The sequence below is a fragment of the Salvia splendens genome, chromosome 2, assembly GCF_004379255.2.
Source record: "Salvia splendens isolate huo1 chromosome 2, SspV2, whole genome shotgun sequence".
NCBI lineage: Eukaryota > Viridiplantae > Streptophyta > Magnoliopsida > Lamiales > Lamiaceae > Salvia > Salvia splendens.
Window position 1 is genome coordinate 17858390 of NC_056033.1, and position 18559 is coordinate 17876948.

Here is an 18559-nt window from a genome sequence, read left to right on the forward strand (position 1 = left end):
CATTAGGATTCACATGTCCTAATCTATAATGCTACAAATAGGAGGAAGTATTGGTATTTTCATTATTAGTTAATGGCTTTTCAACACGGCAAATAGCCGATACACTTTGTTTAAAAAGACTCTCGGTTACATAATATTTTCCGATGGATTTTCCAAACTATATACTCATAGAACTTATCAGACTCGAATACAAGTTTTAACCCTTATTTACAAGTATTTATCCAAACTAGGTTCTTGTGTATGTCCGGGAAATGTACCACTTCCTTCAGAGTGATTATCACGTCGGACGTCATCTTGAGGACCACATCTCCAACGTCGACACATTTAGACGAGGCTTGGTTCCCCATGTTGAGCTTCCTCCCCTCAACGGTGTTGTAAGTGTAGAACTTACTTCTATCGGCATACACGTGGGCAGTGACGCCCGTGTCGATATACCAACCATATTTGTTCTCGACGTGGTTGACTTCTTCAGTTATTACGGCGGCTATTTTGCCTTTGGCATGTTTGATAAAGTTGGCTCCACCAAGCTTCTTGGCTGGTGGCTTCATCTTTCTCCCGACATATGGACGGGTGCCAAATGTCTCCCGTCATCTCCCATGGAATGGGCGGGTGCCAAATGTCTCCCTACATTTTTCAAGACACGGACGGGTGTCAAACGTCTCCCGATAATTTCTAAGGGACCGACGTGTGCCAAATGTCTCCCGACATTTGCTAAGGCACGAACGAGAGCCAAATGTCTTCCCATGTCTCCCGACGAACGAGAGACCGACGAGTGCAAAATTTGCTCTAGACATCTCCTAAGAGACGAACGGGTGTAGAATTTGCTCCCGACATTTCCCACGGCACAAATGTGTATCATACGTCTCTCGACATTTCCTAAGGGACTGGCGTGTGCCAAATGTCTCCCGACATTTTTTAAGGCACTTATGGGAGCGAAATGTCTCCACATATCTCCCGACATTTTGAAGACCCGGACGGGTGAGAAATGTCTCCCAACATTTCCCATGCCACGGACGGGAGTTGAATATCCCGCATGTCTCCTGACGAACGGGAGACGTCCCTTGAGACCATTGGGACACGCCCAACGACCCTATCCTTGGGGACGACGGGAGACGTCCCATTGGACTTCCCTGTCATTGAACATTCACGAGGTTTCTTCCCCACATTGGAGTCAATCGTGTTGATCCCAAAGGCATCAACTATCGTGTTGGACCCGACGGTCCCAACACTTAATCCATTAGAGGATTCTATGGAGACACTAAACGTGGAACCACTAGTTCTCGTGTTGGCCCCAAAGGCTCCAACACACGTGTTGATCCCGAAGGCCTCAACACTTGATCCATTGGAGGATCTCACGGAACCACTAATAGTGGAACCATCATTTAGAGTGTTGGCCCGAAGGCCCCAACACCCATGTTGTCCCCGAAGGGTCCAACACCCGATCCAATAAAGAATCGTACGGAACCACTTGTCCAGAGCCTTTGTCCTAGCGGCAAGGAGCTTAGACATTATTGCATGAGGTGCCGAGTTCGAGCCATCTTGACATCAGTTGTAATTTCCTCCTATCTATAGTATAGGAGTTTATTTGTAATTTCCTCCCTTATATAGGAGTTAATTTTAAAAAATTAATAAAAAAAGAATCGTACAGAACCACTTACTGTGGAACCATCGGTGCCACTCAAGGTGGATGCACCAGTCGACCCAAATGGGTTAGTAAGCGCTCAAGGCGCTTGGGTAATCAAGGGTAGCGATGTGGACTCGACGGGAGTCGTGGTCACAGCGGGGACCCGACGGGGAACAGTGGGCACGTCGGTGTTGGAGTCGGGGAAAGTGGCGAAGGCGATCCTTCTCCATGCTAAGGTATTAGTTTCGAAAGTTTTAGATTCATTTTAAAGTCCAAACTCCTTCTTCAACGGCAAGAATATCTCGTCTTGCGATTGTTTGGTTGAAAATTGACTGTGATACAAAGATACACTAACCGGGCGTAATACAAACCAAAGAAGAATGGAGAAATTAAACGGAAATAAACTGAATTGAAATTACAAAGAACAATTCGAAATAATAAATCGTAAAGATGTAAGCTGAGTCAAGAAGTCCTCTTTCCGCAAGGCGAGATACGCCCCGGTAGTGCTCTCGGTTTGGCGTGTCGTCCCCAAAGTTAAAACGGCTTCGTCTCTGAAGCAGCAGCACCGCTAGCAGCAGGGCTCCGGCGAACGGGAGTATGGCAGAGGCAGAGCTTCGACGGGAAGATTATGCAGAGAGGGAGAGAGCGTGTATGCAAGAATGCTTGAGTTTGTTCTATCTTGAATGCAATGGATACATGCCTATTTATAGGCCAAGTCCACCCGCAGGGGTTGCTGGAGTCAACAGACATAATGTCTGTCATCAAGGCCACTGACCGTAACCGTCGGGGGTTACTGACTGGTACACTAGCCGTTGGGAACTGAAGAGACACGATGCATATGGACACACTACATGACGGGATACACCATGGACCGTCGGGGTCCATCGGGGACCTTTTATCTCTACCACCTTGAGTCGGGGTCCGTCGGGGATAGCGTGGAGTTTGAGGTGGTCTAAAAAGAACAAGCGGGGCTTGAACCACGCTCGACGACCAGCTCCAAAGAACAGCCCAAAGACCGCACAAGGCACAAGGGCACACGGCGCCCGGTGCACGGTTCATGGGTCACGGTACGCGGCTCGCGGCTCGAGGGCGGGCGGCGGCGCACGCATGTGGGCTCTGTCACCCATCTTATTCCACGATATTTATTACACATAATAATTCATCTTATTAAATACTTCCTCAAAGAAGTTTATCATCCCAAATGTGGGATAATTAACACTTAGTTAATTAATCCCTTAGTTTTTCTCATAGCTCATTTCTAGCTTTATTGTGACTAACTTTAATATATTATTTCTCACTCACCGGGAATTGGATTTGAGAAAATGAATATGCTACGGTCATCTACTCGGAACGTAGATCGACGCTATTACATTTAATTTCACAAAATTAAATGTCTTGTATTATTTATTATTAGTCAAAGTCGTTTGACCAAGCACGATTCCAACAGAAAGTATGGCACCAAATTGATAAGGACATGTGAAATAATTCTTGTTTCCATTTATTTCTTCCATATTATAGAATAATCCAGAGTTAAAATAAAGATAATTTTAATGGAAAATTGTAGAAATGGCTATAAATAAAACCCCAAACCCCTCATTCGGATGTAGGCAGGCAACGGGATATTCTAACTAAGATAATAAAACTAGACAATTAGTGAATTAAGGATAAGGATATACCATAACACTCCTATGTTTTTTTTACCATAAGCTTAATTTAATTATAGATTAATATATTCTTATATTAAATAAAATAAAAATTAAATAAATATATAGTATGTGTCAATTTATCATAAAAGGGAAGTTAAAATATATAGTATGTGTCAGTCTATGGGAATTGATATGTTGGTTTTTATTTAACCGTCCGATAATTGGTTATGATTTCAAAAGTGGAATTGACAATCCGATTAAAACAAGATATCCATCCCTATGGAAAGTTGGTATTTTCAAATATGATAGCCCAATACATTGAAGTTTCAATATTGTTAGTCACCCCTAATTACAGCTTTAGACTATCTAAAAATTAGAACATGATTCATAATATTATTTAACATTTAATCCTATCAAAGTAAATATGGAAAATTGAACTTAGTTGCATCTCTAGGGGTTTCCTCTCTTCCCTCCTAAAATCTCTCCAATGCAGTGACTTCCATTACCCCTCCATCTCTCTCTCCTCATTACCGCGCCCATGCATGCTCTCTCCTCTCATCGACATCCAACCTCCAAAAAAAAAATATCCAAAGTTCCTCCCTGTCCTCTTTCCTAGGGCGCCCTCGCCGGCTCCCTCCCTAAACCAATGGGCAACTGCTGCTCCCAGCCTGACGCCACCGACACCCTTCCTGACGACAACACCGTCCCCACCAACGATGATGCAACCGATACCACCGCTCCTGAAGCCCCCCAGATGACCCCTCCCGCATCCGAATCCCCAAAAGCCGGTTCACCAAAGGCCGCTTCTCCCGCAAAGGCTGGTTCACCAAAGGCTGGGCAGATGATGGGGACGGTCCTGGGGCGAGCGATGGAGGACATCAACAAGCACTACACGATTGGGGAAGAGGTGGGGCGGGGGGAGTTTGGGGTGACCCATCTTTGCACGGACAAGAAGACGGGGGAGCAGTTCGCGTGCAAGATCATAGCGAAGCACAAGCTGGAGAGCAAGGAGGACATGGAGGATGTACGGAGGGAGGTGCAGATCATGTACCATCTCACGGGGCAGGAGAACATTGTGGACTTGAAGGGAGCCTACGAGGATGCGCACTCGGTCCATCTCGTGATGGAGCTTTGCGGCGGCGGGGAGCTCTTTGATCGGATCGTTACCAAAGGCCATTACACCGAGAAGGAGGCCGCGACGCTCATGAGAACCATTGTCCAGATCGTGCACACTTGCCATATGATGGGAGTCATTCATAGGGATCTCAAGCCAGAGAACTTCTTGATGTTGAATAAGGACGAAGATTCGCCAGTCAAGGCTACAGATTTCGGCCTCTCCGTGTTTTATAAACCAGGAGATGAATTGAATGACGTTGTCGGAAGCGCGTATTACATAGCTCCTGAGGTATTGAAAAGAAGCTATGGAGCAGAAGCTGATGTTTGGAGTATTGGTGTCATGCTTTACATTCTTCTTTCTGGGGTTCCTCCTTTTTGGGCAGGTACGTTACATTAGTTTAATATTTTCTGCTTTGGACAAGCCTGCACGCATTTATTTCTGTATCATTCCCCTTAACAATATTTCCAACTTCAAGAGAAATACAGTCTAATAAAGGCAAGGTGGTATTGAATTCTAGGTAAGTAAACATTAGTTTATATATTCTGTTTTGGGCAAGTTTGCACGGTTTTATTTTTTGATCATTCTAAAAAATCCTCAAACTAGTTAGAATTAGACCATAATTATATACTGCTTCCAACTTCAAGGGAAATTCAATCTAATAAAAGCAAGGTGGTGTTGAATTTTGGGTGCAGAATCGGAGGCGGAGATATTCAACGCGATTCTAGAGGGACACGTAGATTTCTCAGCGGACCCATGGCCGACCATTTCGAATGGGGCAAAGGACCTAGTGAGTAAGATTTTAGCTTCAGACCCCACCCAAAGGCTCACAGCAGCCCAAGTGCTCAGTAAGTATATCTATTCTTGGGGATGTAATCAAATGCAAACTCTAAATATCATACAAATTTCAAATCATGATCTGGACCGTTAGAAAATGTCATCAAATGACAAAATAACAGCAACAAAAAATTTCAGCACGTTGACATCAAAATCTTGAAATTTTACTATTTGTTGACATAGTGTTGACAGGAGTTTGCATTTTATCACTGCCATATAATTTTGTTTGTCAATTGCATAGCATTTTGTGAGAATATGTATACATATAATTGCATTGCAGATCATCCTTGGATTAAGGAGGAAGGAGAAGCACCAGATACTCCACTGGACAACGCGGTCCTCAGCCGGCTGAAACAATTCAGAGCTATGAATAAGTTCAAGAAGGTAGCGTTGCGAGTGATCGCGCGGTGCTTGTCGGAGGAAGAAATCATGGGGCTGAAACAAATGTTCAAGGGGATGGATACGGATAACAGCGGAACGATAACCCTAGAAGAGCTGAAGCAAGGATTGTCGAATTCCGAAACAAAGCTCACCGAAAATGAACTCCAACAATTGATGGAAGCTGCGGATGCCGATGGAAATGGCACCATAGACTATGAGGAATTCATTACAGCAACAATGCACATGAATAGAGTGGATAGAGAGGAACATCTTTACACTGCCTTTCAATTCTTCGACAAAGACAACAGCGGGTAATTTTCATTTCATTTCATTCTCATTCTCATTCATGCACTCCTCTTTTCATGACTATAACTTGCTCATTTCTTTTCAAATTACTGTCAGCTACATTACCATTGAAGAACTAGAGCATGCTCTCAAAGAATTTGGCATGTCTACTCACAAGGACATCAATGAAATCGTCTCCGAAGTCGATGCTGATAATGTAAGAATAATACTCCCTTGTCCCAGCCTAAGTGACATGTTTCTTTTCGCACGTGTTTTGTGAAAATGTTAATGAATAGTTAAAGTAGGGGAAAGTAAAGTAAGAGAGATAATAATGTAGAATAGAGTAAGAGAGAGATTGATGTAGATGAGAGTTTCTTCTACATTATTCTCTTTCTTACATTACTTCCTCTCACTTTAGCTATTTAGTATCAATTTCACAACACAAGAGCGATAAAGAAATGTGTCACTTAGGCTGGAACGGATACAGTAATAAACTAGTGATGGATTACATGTTTAAAAAATATGCAGGATGGGCGGGTGAACTACGAAGAATTTGTAGCTATGATGAAGAAAGGTAATCCAGATAAGGCGGTAAAGAAAAGAAGAAGTGGTGTTTTTACCGAAGGCCCCCAAGAGTAATTTATGAGTATTTATTTGTGTATTTTCTAAACTAAATAGGCAAATATGTTGTCGTTGATGGAGGGAAGTGATACTAATATGATAGGCTTTATGTACATATATAATTAGATTGTATTGTAGCATTTTTCTAAGCTTAACATGTATAATGATGTCTAAGAGAGGAAAAAGAAAAGGGCTCACTCTTGCTCTTCTATTCCTCTTAGTAACTGAGTGATATTGCATAACACTAAGCTCATTCTCTACCTCAATACTACACTACACTACACTACACTACGTGTTCATTCATTCAACAACTAAACAAGAAAGTGATATATTAATTTATTGTAGTCGAAAATGGTTTGTAGTTTTCATTTTAATTTAATGTCGTTCGACACACATAAAAAGAACTCACCAATTAATGTCTCTTTGAGTCAAATTTGATTACTAGTGTTTTATTATTATCCACAAATGCAACATGCTTTGTTTTATTATTATCCACAAATGCAACATGCTTATTGGGCTTGATTTCTGAAATAGTACTCTTTTAACTTCTACTAAGTTCCATAGCATTTCATTTTTTTCACTCATTTTTAAAAAATAGTACTAATAAATAACTAAAGTGGGAGGGAAAGAATAAAGTAAGAAAGATAATAATGTAGAGAATAATCTTATCTATGATATTTCTTTCTTACTTTACTCTTTCTCCAGTTTAACTATTTATAATTAATTTTCCAAAATAAGTGTAAAAAATGAAATGATCTACTAGAGTATTTGTTAGGACTGTAACTCTGTAAGTGCTACCAACAACAGATGAGAGATGGGACCAACCACTTGGTTTTTACCTAATTTCAGTTTGGGGAAATCTGGTTATAATTTTCTTGGATTAGAAATTTGTAAGAAACTCAATCATGATATCATGTCTATAGAGATACCGGAAGAAAAGGAAAGGATGCTGGCACATAACAAAAAAAAAACAAAACAAAGTAGAAGAATAAAAGTCGTTGAGATGTTTAACGCATTTTGGCTCTGGCAAAAAGCACTCCTGCCAACAAACCTATGAGAGAGAGAGAGAGAATATAAGACAAGAAATGTATAATGTAGTACATGGTACTGATAAAATGTAAACTCTATATATTGTATAAATTTCAAACTATGATTTGTACCATATGGTTAGATTTCAAGATTTAATGTCAGTAGACAGAAATAACGTCAACGGAATATGTTAACACAACGTCAATAGATTGACAATGTTGATGTCGTGTTGATTTTTCTGTTGACGCTATTTGTCATCTGTTGCCATCAAATCTTGAAATCTAACGGTACATATCATATTTTGGAGTTTGTACAATATATAGATTTTGCATTTTGCATTTGATTACATCTCATCCCATGTTGTACATAATGAGTGTTGAAGTTGTGAACAAGTTACCAAAGAGAATGCTAGCAGAATTTTCCAAGCTGGTAGGCACTTTGAATAGGAGAATTCCGGCAACGGAGAGCGGTATCTTGTTTAGGGACCCCACCAGGCTGAAACAGCCGATAATACTGAGTCCATTGTGACGCGGTCTTAAAAACTTCTATTCATTTATCAATAAAAAAGAATACCTGTATGTTGTAGCTCCCGTTTGATGGAGAAACCACATCGAGGTGAAGCTGATCGCTAGACCCAACAATCCGCTAAACGTCATCACAACCCAGAACCAACCCGATCTCAACAATGACCTGTCGTACGCAACCAAACATATTTTATGTATCAATCTATTCGTACCCCATTACCATACTCACTTACTATTAACCACTCCCTTCGTTCCACGATAATTAAGTAATTTTTCATTTTTTGTGTTCATTTTAGAAAAATGAGAATATTGTAGAGAATAGTACTTTCTCTCCACTTTAACTATTTATTCATTTTTCTAAAACGAAAACAGAAAATGAAATGATCAACTACCATGGAACGGAGGGAGTACTTACGTTTCTACAAGATAATCCACCTCCTTGAAACCACAAACAAGCATAACTCCTAGAGGCAATGACAGGCTATTGTTTAGCATCACCATCGAGAATTCATTCAACTCTCCCGATTTAGTCACTTGCTTCGCTGTATCCATCACCCTACGCAACGTCAACTTCACCAAAACAACAATTCACTATTTCAATTCTAATACTCCATAACTCGTTTCAACAACACAAGATCACTTACGGAGTAAGAAGCTGTCAACAAACAATTGATCAACTGCCAAGTGTATCCAGTCGCATCAAACGACAGATCAGTGAATCCTCCTGATATTGCTGAGATTATCTACATAACAGGACCAAACAACATCACCTTTACTTGATTGCATGCACACTCAAATGCAGCGTAGCAACTACTTTGAGAGCTCGAATGTTTACTTCTCATCAGTAGGATTCAAATTACTCAGCTTAAAAAATATGCTCCTATGTTTTCTACAACATACCATTAAGAAAAGGGCTGCCCATACTCTGTTATCGTGGTGCTTGTTAAATAGATACATTTCACCAACAGCAGTCATCACGTTCGTCACATTCTTCAGAACAGTAACCATAGCCACATTTATGTATTTTAGACTGCAATCAAACATGGAAATCAAGTCACCAAATAGTTTGATGAAGAAAGCAATTATTGCTCAACCTTATATCTTAATGTGTGGCATAAATGAACAAAAAGCTATGCTGTTTAATCAAGCAATTTAGTACGTGAGTTTAATCAAGAAGATCTCACAACAGTCGAGTGCAAGATTATGTGAACGCGCATAGCATAACTGCTTCTGATGTTAAGATGATGAAATTAAGGGTTTAGCTATCTGCAAATATATAAACTATGACCATATCCCAGTTTTTATCCAACTCAAAAAAATTGGTTAAAAATACGCAAAATTAATCAGCTTTCGAATTTGACCTGAACCCAAACATCGCTGGCCAATAACTCGATTCTCCAGAGTCTGATGAAAACCCGAAAATACAGTTGGAAAGCACTCAATGATAGCTTTTTAATGGCATGTGGTACAGGACTCCAAAGTTCGTCCAAAAAAAAGAAGAAACGATTTAATTAGTTTCATTAGAGAAACTTTCATGTTCTTCCTCGTCCACTCTCCATGACCAAAACCCAATACTATGAGTACCATTAGAAAGCTACCATCTAGAGCTTTCCAACGGTACCGTGGCATTTCCCAACATACTCTGAGAAATTAAGTTATTGGCTTGCAAAAATTGGACTCCTACCAAATTCTGAAACTTATAAAATGTGTATTTTATTCAACCAAGAGTTCTGTGTTAGTTGAAAACTTGAATCTGGCCATAGCTTGTGTATTTACAGACAATTAACCCTAAAACTAATGTAAAAACTGAGATAGAAAGATGAAAGATTTGTACCTAAACATACTCGTAACAAGCATCCCCACAAATATAACATTGACGGGCAACCAGACCTTGATCAATCTCCACGTGAGCGGTTCCGTTTTGATTATGCCAAAGATACTTAAACCTGAGACAACAACTACTGCTACAAAATTCTGCAAGCATGAACAAACATATATATCAATGAACGTGGGAATGGTTTGAATCAACAGAACCTAATTAGAGTCTTGTAAGAAAATTTTGGATGGAAAAATTTACGAAAGGAGAAACTTATATGGAAGGTAACCTGGTACAGCATCAAAGATATTCCGGCATTAAAGTCATAACTGGAGAGGACATACTTGTTAACCAGTATCATTCCACACGAGGAAAGGCAGTAGGAGATGCCAGAGAGCAATGCTTGGTTGTGTAATGCCGGCCTTCTTCTACTTTGGAATCCTCGTTCTCTGTCCTTATTGAACCTCCCATTCTCCACGTCAATCTCCTCGTTGTTTATCTTCATCCCTAAAGTAGATCTGGTGAAAAGGAGAATAGAGTTCAACAAGTATGGTCGTCGGAGTCGTTTCAATCATTGGAGCCTCATTTGAAAAGTATTTTACAACAGTCAATATATAGTGAAAGTTGAAATAAGTGTCGTTTCCAAATTTTGACAAGTTCCGTGTAACTATGTCTTAGAATGGTTAATCAAATGACAAAATAAACATATTCTAAACACGACAAAGATCAATAATGAATGGTATGAGAGCTATGAAGCGCGGTGAAGATGAATTCATTTCAGTAAAATAGAGTTCATTCATGAACATATTAGTCGCAGTCATATTCCTAGCTTGGGAAAGACATCCTTTTGGTGAAGACCGATTTGAGGCCAACTCGAATTCCCAAGAACTTTCTTGATCATTACCACTTCAATAGATCCCCTTTATATAGGTTGAGTTTTAAGAAAGTAGGCTAACGCATGCCAGAAATTTGTTTCGAACATGTAAGAAAATAGCGTCTAAACACTATCCAATCAAAAACCCATACAAGCACCTCTATTTAAGGACGAATACAGTGTGGTTTTTACAGGATCCTTCACGGGGAATCATTTCAAGTTTCATCAAAAAGATTGTTTGGAATGAAGGAAACAGGAAATGAATACCTGCTGGCTATTGCTCTACTAATTGGACTCGACGCCTGATCCATGGAGCCATTTAAATGGTGACTCGCAATGCCTCTTTCTTCGCGTGGAGATTCCATAAAGAGGATCAGGCGAAACTAATGCCCGATACGAGATCAGCTGCAGATATTCGATGAACAATATAGCACGAAAGGAATTTCCTATAAGATCAATCCAGAGTTGCAAGAACTGCATAAATTATAACCACTCAAACAGTTCCCAATTCATACACACAGAATCTTGCACACTGCTCCACTTTAAACAGCTGGAAAGCATAGTATTTCAGTTTGATCACACAATAAAGAATGCTCAATCATTTGTATTTAACAAACACCCTAACCAACTTAAGCTCATTTATCATATTGCCATTTTTGGATTGCATACAGATTTGTATATGCTACTATTTCCAATCAGATTCCAACCAATATATACATACAAGATGTCCCAATTTAGCATCACAATTCAGATTATAAGAAAACTCAATCTTCAACTTATTAACTAATCCAAAATCAGAGACCCTATAAATACAGAGCTCAATCAGCAAGATTTTTGAACAAAAGGGGTCAAATTACTAGAAATAAATGTAATCTCTTACAAAGATCACATTTTTATTAATCCAAAATTAAAAAATGAATAATTCTCAATCTACAAATATACTCCACAAAACAGGTAAAATTAAATGGAACAATCGCATCACACCTAAGAAAGAAGGTAGAGAGAACAGAGCGAGAGAAGGGGATACCTAGGATTCGTTTACGACTTAAACACACAGCAATGCCAGTGGTGTGAATCAGCATTTGGAATCTTCCGGTGGGGAAAAGATGGAAAAGCTTTATGTGAATTTGAAGTTGAGTGTAGTCAAACTCCATTTAAAAATGAGGCTACGTACTTCTCAAGAATTTAAATAACCTTTTCTTAAATTAGGGGAATTGGGATTGATGGAAATCAGATTCCCACCAGTGTTGACTATTTATGGAGTTTCAAATTATGAGTGAAGTGAACTTTAAAAATGGCATTCCCTCGTCCCACCGGGAGTAATGCAAATTTTTTTGGATATAGGGTTTAAGAAAATTAATATATATTGACTTAAAGTGAAGAAACACTTGTAGCTAATGTTCCATTCATTTGTTGAGAGGAAGAAGGAGAGTTAGATCTTGTATAGTGTGACTCTTGAATGATCGTGTATTGTAATTTCTATTACAGATAGTGAAATCATTTTACCTTGCCCGTGGACGTAGGCTTACGCCAAACCACGTAAAGTCTTCGTGTAGATTTACTTTCTTGCTTGATCGATTAGTAACCACCGTTTTTATAATAGATCACTTGTGGTAGGACAATTCAAAATGAAAAATTGACCACTTATGGCGGGACGGAGGGAATACCTATCTTTTTCACTTTTGTAGCAAAATACTCCCTCCGTCCCGCACTGCTCGCACTTATTTCCTTTTTGGGCGTCCCAAGTTACTTGCACTCTTTCCATTTTTAGTAAAAAATTTCACCTACAGCCGTCATTTTTGACTTTCCTATACACTCATTCCTTAATCTCCGAGCCGAAAAGGAAATGAACGAGTAGCCCTAGACGGAGGGAGTAATATTTGATTTTTGTTTTATATCGTTTATAATAGCTCGTCACTAAAATATCCCTTTTTAATTTTTAAATGACATCCATGTCCCATGTGGGTAATTTTGGAATTCTAGTTAGTGTCATTATTATGGTGCAGAGATTTTCCTTTATACATTGAGTTTTAGCACCGTTGCTTTTTCTCTTTCTTTTGGTGCACCTTCGCAATCTCAGACAATCAGTCCCCTATCCTAACAGGTGTGGTGCGCCTCTCTAGTCTGGCTGTGGCGGTCGCGTGTATTCTTCAGCCCAAAGAGATTGAGAATAGTTGTCCTCTCATCACCATCACCATCACCGTCGACTCCATCATTCGTAAATCTCACAAATGCATTTGCTGATTGGAGTCGCGCAGGGATTCCGGGCTAGCTTGAACACAAAATAACATCCGTACTAGGGCAATGGTAAAAGATAAGCTGACAACAAACGTAGCTAATGATGAGATTGAACAATTGTAATGAAAGAGACACATATACGAAATTAATTAGAGAAGAAGGCATACTTTATGTATTCAATATTTTTAATAAATTAGTAGAATATTTATAGAATACGAAATTAGTTATGTATGCTGCGATGTGAATCTTACCAGTAGAATCCCAATTACAGCGGAAAGGATCACCCAATTACAGTTTCCTTCTCATATCAAACTAAAATCTCCCTCTTTCCCTCTCTCCTTCTCTACACGAAATCGCGATGGGTTCCGGTAATGCGACGATTCTAGGTTTTCATCCTTTCTTCCCTCCCTCATGCCTTCTGTTTTGATCGTATAATAATGTGGTGCAGATGCTGATATGGAGGATTACGGCTTCGAATACTCCGACGACGAGCCCGAGGAACAGGACGTTGATATCGAAAATCAGTATTACAACTCTAAAGGTACAATTAGGTTTCTCAAATTAACCCTCTTTTGTATCTGCTTGTCTACTTTACTTGAATTAAGGACTTGAATCGCCACTTCTGACTCAAATTCATTAGTTCTGTTATGTGTAAATGTTTCGTTTCCGTGTAGGGTTAGTCGAGACGGACCCTGAAGGGGCGCTTCAAGGTTTTGCTGAAGTGGTGCGTATGGAGCCGGAGAAGGCTGAATGGTAATTGATCAGTTGTTGCAGCTATAGTGTGCTTTTAGTGTCTTCTGTTTTGTCATTGATTGAATAAGCTGATAATGGGAGCTAGTGTGTTATTCTCATTCCCATTGCTTTATTGTAACTTTGGTCAAAGGTTTTCATGTTTTACCATATGGATACGTGTGTGAAAGGTCTTCATGGAGTGTATTCACATCCTTTTCTCTTTCCTTAATCTTTTGATTTCTTCAGTTGAATTTTGTTTGACTCATTGTTGGAGTAGAAGTGGGCATTGTCGATAATTGGATATCATCTTCTACTCGTGAATTCGTGATTCAGCTTCTGTTTTGATGGCTCGTGCTGATCTTTGTGGATCAGCTCGATTTGAAAGCCATCTGAATAAACTTCTTTTGCTTTATCATGGGTGAGAAGAGAACTGTGTCTTTCATCTTTCCAACTAAAAATTGAGAGTCTGTATTTGCATGCTCTGTTAGGCAATGTCGACTTGTTTGTTCTTTTATTTTTTTCTGATGACAAGCATTGTTAATTGAAGGAAATTCTATCAACAATAGGTTCTTTCAACTTGAGTGGAGGTCTGCTGGTCTATGGGTTTTAAATATTTAACCATGTAACTTTCTCAATTTGAAAGGTTTGAAGTTCTTTACTTGAAGTGGTGTTATATTACTCAATATAATATGTTGTAACTTGTACATGCTATCTGGTTGGGTAGAGGAGATCTTTGTTGGTTTTAACACTCTGCATCTTGAATAAATCACTGTCTTTGATTGCTGCTTTCTTGTTTATGTTCAGGGGATTCAAAGCTTTAAAACAAACTGTTAAGCTTTACTACAAGCTTGGGAGGTACAAGGAAATGATGGATGCCTACAGGGATATGTTAACTTACATCAAGTCTGCAGTCACTCGAAATTACAGTGAAAAATGCATAAACAATATCATGGATTTTATCTCTGGATCTGCTGGTCAGAACTTCAATCTGTTGCAAGAGTTTTACCAAACGACCCTGAAGGCCCTTGAAGAGGCAAAGAATGAGGTAAAGTGTTGTTTTTGTTTAATATAAGTTTTAGTTATGTAATTAATTCATTTTTCTCTTTTGTGGAAAATTCTCATATATTTATTTTCTTGTTACAGCGGCTATGGTTCAAGACGAATCTAAAGTTGTGTAAAATATGGTTTGATATTGGTGAATATGGACGGATGAGTAAGGTATTTCTGAAGTTCGCAAACTAACACACTTGATACAGTATGTTTTTATTTAAACTGATTCAGAATTCTTTTCTCAGATTTTGAAGGAGCTTCATAAATCTTGTCAAAAAGAAGATGGCACTGATGATCAAAAGAAAGGCACACAGTTGTTGGAAGTGTATGCAATTGAAATCCAAATGTACACTGAAACTAAAAACAATAAAAAACTGAAGGTACAGTAACATATTTTTACTTTCGGAGTAAAAGAGATCTGCTGATGATATTATATATTATATTGTCCCTCTAGTTTAATCATTGCTTTGAATTTATTCCAGGAATTATATCAAAAAGCACTATCTGTCAAATCAGCTATCCCTCATCCAAGAATCATGGGTATTATTCGTGAATGTGGTGGAAAAATGCACATGGCAGAGCGACAATGGCCGGATGCAGCCACTGATTTCTTTGAAGCTTTCAAAAACTATGATGAAGCTGGGAACCAGAGGCGCATCCAATGCCTAAAGTATGCATTACCTTAATTATTTCATTTGCAACCTTTTGGAATGGAGGGATGATACTACTATTTTTTTCTTTGACTCTATTCATGCTAATCTGAGAACACTATATGTATGTTAGTAAACCAATATACTTAGTCTATATTGCTGAGTGATGCTAAAATTGAGTTTTATTTGCCACTTTTTCATATCGAGGATAATTAACATGCATTCCAGTTCAAATGTTTGGTTAGACATGTGTCTGTGTGTCTATATATTATTACCACATGTTTTGAGACATAGGTTGTTTGTGTTGTGTGGTTGTATTGTCTTAAAAAATTATACTTATTTTCTATGCATTTTGAGTCTAATGATTGCCTATCCAATTGACATCCAAGATTTTGTATTTTGAAGTTATTTATATGTGCCTTCATATATTAATCACAAAAGGCTGGAGAACATTCTGAGGAATAAGCTCTCTCCCTGAGTTGTTATTAGAATGACTGATGAGCTATTTTAGCGACTGTCATCATGCCAAGCAAACGTAAATAATTGTGAACTATGATTTTGCATATATAGACTTGTGGGCTGGGATACCTTGATAGTAGTTGTAATGCACAAGTTATCTTATTGCTGATAAGTCCTACCAGATTATATGGATGAATGTTTGGAACTTATTTAATTTTATCGACTTTTTTCATGCAGTTAATCTGCTCATTGAATTCAATTAAGTGGTTGTTACATCTCAGGTACTTGGTTCTAGCAAATATGCTGATGGAATCAGAAGTCAATCCATTTGATGGTCAAGAGGCAAAGCCGTAAGTTGTTAATGAACTTTAGCTTCACATTTTTTGTTCAAGTGTTGTGTACTAGAAAAATTGTTAAACTCAAGTGTATATTTTGAATCTGAACTCAGTCGCCTACTTGCCTCTTTTGCTTTGCAGATACAAAAATGACCCTGAGATTCTAGCAATGACAAACCTAATCGCAGCATACCAAAGGAATGAGATCTTGGAGTTTGAAAAAATTTTGAAGGTATGCTTTTGACCCTTTGTAAGCTTATGCACGTAGACCCCTTAATGATTTGTTGGAAACACCACAGAGTAACAGGAGGACAATTATGGATGATCCTTTTATTCGCAATTACATTGAAGATCTCTTAAAGAATGTGAGAACACAAGTGCTGCTCAAACTCATCAAGCCTTACACAAGGATTCGAATTCCCTTCATATCAAAGGTAAAGACAAATCTCATAGCTTACCAAGGAAACTCTTTCTCCATCTGTCAGTCTTTCTCTCTATCATTTTTGGTTTGGGTTGTTTTCACATCCTGGAAAGAGTTTAAAAGAATAGGGAAAATTACAGACAGTAAAATCCAATTGTTATGATATTTCAGAGAGCAGAGAGACATGCCATGTAAAGTTGATTTTTATATAGGTTTCTGCATGCTGCATCTATCAGGCGAATGTTCAATTTTTGTTTTTGTTTTTGTCATTGAATACCATTTGAATTAATAAAGCGTGCAACACACAGGAGCTTAATGTCCCAGAGAAGGACGTTGAAGAGTTGTTGGTGTCGCTTATTTTGGATAATCGGATTACTGGGCACATTGATCAAGTGAATCGGCTGTTGGAGCGTGGTGACAGGTCGACCTTTGAATTTTACCTCAACCTCAATAATACTACCCTGTTTAATTATCTAATACTTCAAGCATGTACATAAAAAATGAGACGTTACGTTATGATTGCAGATCAAAAGGAATGAAGAAGTACACTGCAATAGACAAATGGAACACACAGCTAAAATCACTGTATCAAACTGTTGGAAACAGAGTATGTTGAGACTCCCACACAAAAAAAGTATAGAAGTTATGGTGTGGATCAAGTTTTAAAGTCTCTGATTTTGGGATCTGCTGATGTAAAAGTATTACTCCATATTGTATCAGTAAGCATGTTAGAAGAGTACATCCTCATTACTCAACTCTGCTATTTTGGAATTGATTTTGGTCACTCATTGATCCCATCAGAAAAGTGAATTGCCCCTTTTTTCTCTATGAATTATGATTCATTTTTACTTATATTGATTGCATAGTGGAGGTGAATTCATTTTAGTCAAAACTTGAATTGAGATTGTTGTTATTAGAGTGAACTACATTTTTGGTCTATAAACTTAGCCATAAAATATGATCACTTGTAAAGATTGTGAAAGATACCATATTTTTGTAAAAGTTCATGATGTGCATGATTATACACGAAAGATCCTTTTTTGGCTCTCTCTTTAGCCCTATGTCTCTTATCCCTAGGAGGTCTTCCTCCACTAGCAGGTTTTTTCGGAAAACTTTATTTATTCTGGTGTGGATGGCGGGCAGGCCTATATTCCTTGGTTTTAATAGGACTCCTTACAAGCGTTGTTTCTATCTACTATTATCTAAAAATAATCAAGTTATTAATGACTGGACGAAACCAAGAAATCACCCCTCACGTGCGAAATTATAGAAGATCCCCTTTAAGAATTTCCCTTTCAATTAATCCAAGTCACATTTCAACATTTTTCCAAGCTATGACTGAGTTTTTCACAGATGAGGTTATAATTTTTTTATTTTTTTAAAGTTCGGTATACGAAAAATGTATATCAGAGTTTAAGACCATAAAATGAGAAAAGATGAAAGTTCAGCTATGCAAAACTAAATCACAAGTTGAGACTATTAAGTGAAAATGCTGAAATTTCAATGTATCAATTACCTAATGAAAAATTCTACTTTCTAATACAAGAATTTTGATTGATACGATTATCAATTACCTCCAAATTAATATTGAGGTGGGTGCCTAAAATGTCTAGATAATCTAAACTATTGTACTAAACGGTGAAGTTCGATGTGTACATAACTTCAAGTAATCACAATGACATTAGTTTACCACTTCAGATATTTATATATTTGAAAGCATATATTTTAGTAAAATTGTTGGATGTGTTTGAACTGAAGTTTTTCTTTCATTTAGATAAGAACATAATTATATTGTAGAAATGCTTTTCTTGGTTTTTCTTTTCTTGTTATATAAAGTCATACTATAGTAGGAAATTTTAAAACTATCCTCTGTCTTTTTCTATATTTCCAAGGCTGAGGGCTATATAAGTAAATTCCACGTAA

The 18559-nt window shown here is 38.2% G+C and overlaps 3 protein-coding genes across 6 annotated transcripts; 2 read left to right on the forward strand and 1 right to left on the reverse strand.

Annotated features, from left to right (window-relative positions):
- Nucleotides 1–3791: 3791 nt before the first annotated feature.
- Nucleotides 3792–6952, forward strand: LOC121762313 (calcium-dependent protein kinase 17-like). The gene is made up of 5 exons (XM_042158149.1): nt 3792–4769; nt 5080–5232; nt 5502–5913; nt 6005–6104; nt 6416–6952. The coding sequence occupies exons 1-5, from the start codon at nt 3917–3919 to the stop codon at nt 6524–6526; spliced, it is 1629 nt and encodes a 542-aa protein (XP_042014083.1). The 5' UTR covers nt 3792–3916; the 3' UTR covers nt 6527–6952.
- A 405-nt stretch (nt 6953–7357) lies between these two features.
- On the reverse strand, nt 7358–12071 carry LOC121765201 (GDP-mannose transporter GONST1-like). 3 transcript variants are annotated; one of them, XM_042161260.1, is made up of 10 exons: nt 11779–12071; nt 11019–11225; nt 10167–10395; nt 9896–10035; nt 8962–9091; nt 8706–8804; nt 8477–8631; nt 8111–8227; nt 7935–8032; nt 7358–7559 (listed from the first exon to the last, which is right to left on the reverse strand). In XM_042161260.1, exons 2-10 carry the CDS (start codon nt 11114–11116, stop codon nt 7516–7518), a joined length of 1110 nt encoding a protein of 369 aa, XP_042017194.1. In that variant the 5' UTR covers nt 11117–11225; nt 11779–12071; the 3' UTR covers nt 7358–7515. The 3 variants fall into 3 exon arrangements, with proteins under 3 accessions (XP_042017194.1, XP_042017184.1, XP_042017181.1); XM_042161250.1 differs by having other exon boundaries at nt 11019–11156; nt 11779–12070; XM_042161247.1 differs by having other exon boundaries at nt 11019–11197; nt 11779–12070.
- Nucleotides 12072–12791: 720 nt separating this feature from the next.
- LOC121790504 (COP9 signalosome complex subunit 2) lies at nt 12792–17464 on the forward strand. 2 transcript variants are annotated; one of them, XM_042188710.1, is made up of 13 exons: nt 12792–13058; nt 13261–13357; nt 13438–13530; nt 13664–13742; nt 14526–14766; nt 14865–14939; nt 15017–15151; nt 15254–15441; nt 16162–16230; nt 16357–16447; nt 16515–16649; nt 16945–17057; nt 17162–17464. In XM_042188710.1, the coding sequence occupies exons 2-13, from the start codon at nt 13348–13350 to the stop codon at nt 17250–17252; spliced, it is 1320 nt and encodes a 439-aa protein (XP_042044644.1). In that variant the 5' UTR covers nt 12792–13058; nt 13261–13347; the 3' UTR covers nt 17253–17464. The 2 variants fall into 2 exon arrangements, with proteins under 2 accessions (XP_042044644.1, XP_042044638.1); XM_042188704.1 differs by having other exon boundaries at nt 12792–13357.
- Nucleotides 17465–18559: the final 1095 nt, after the last annotated feature.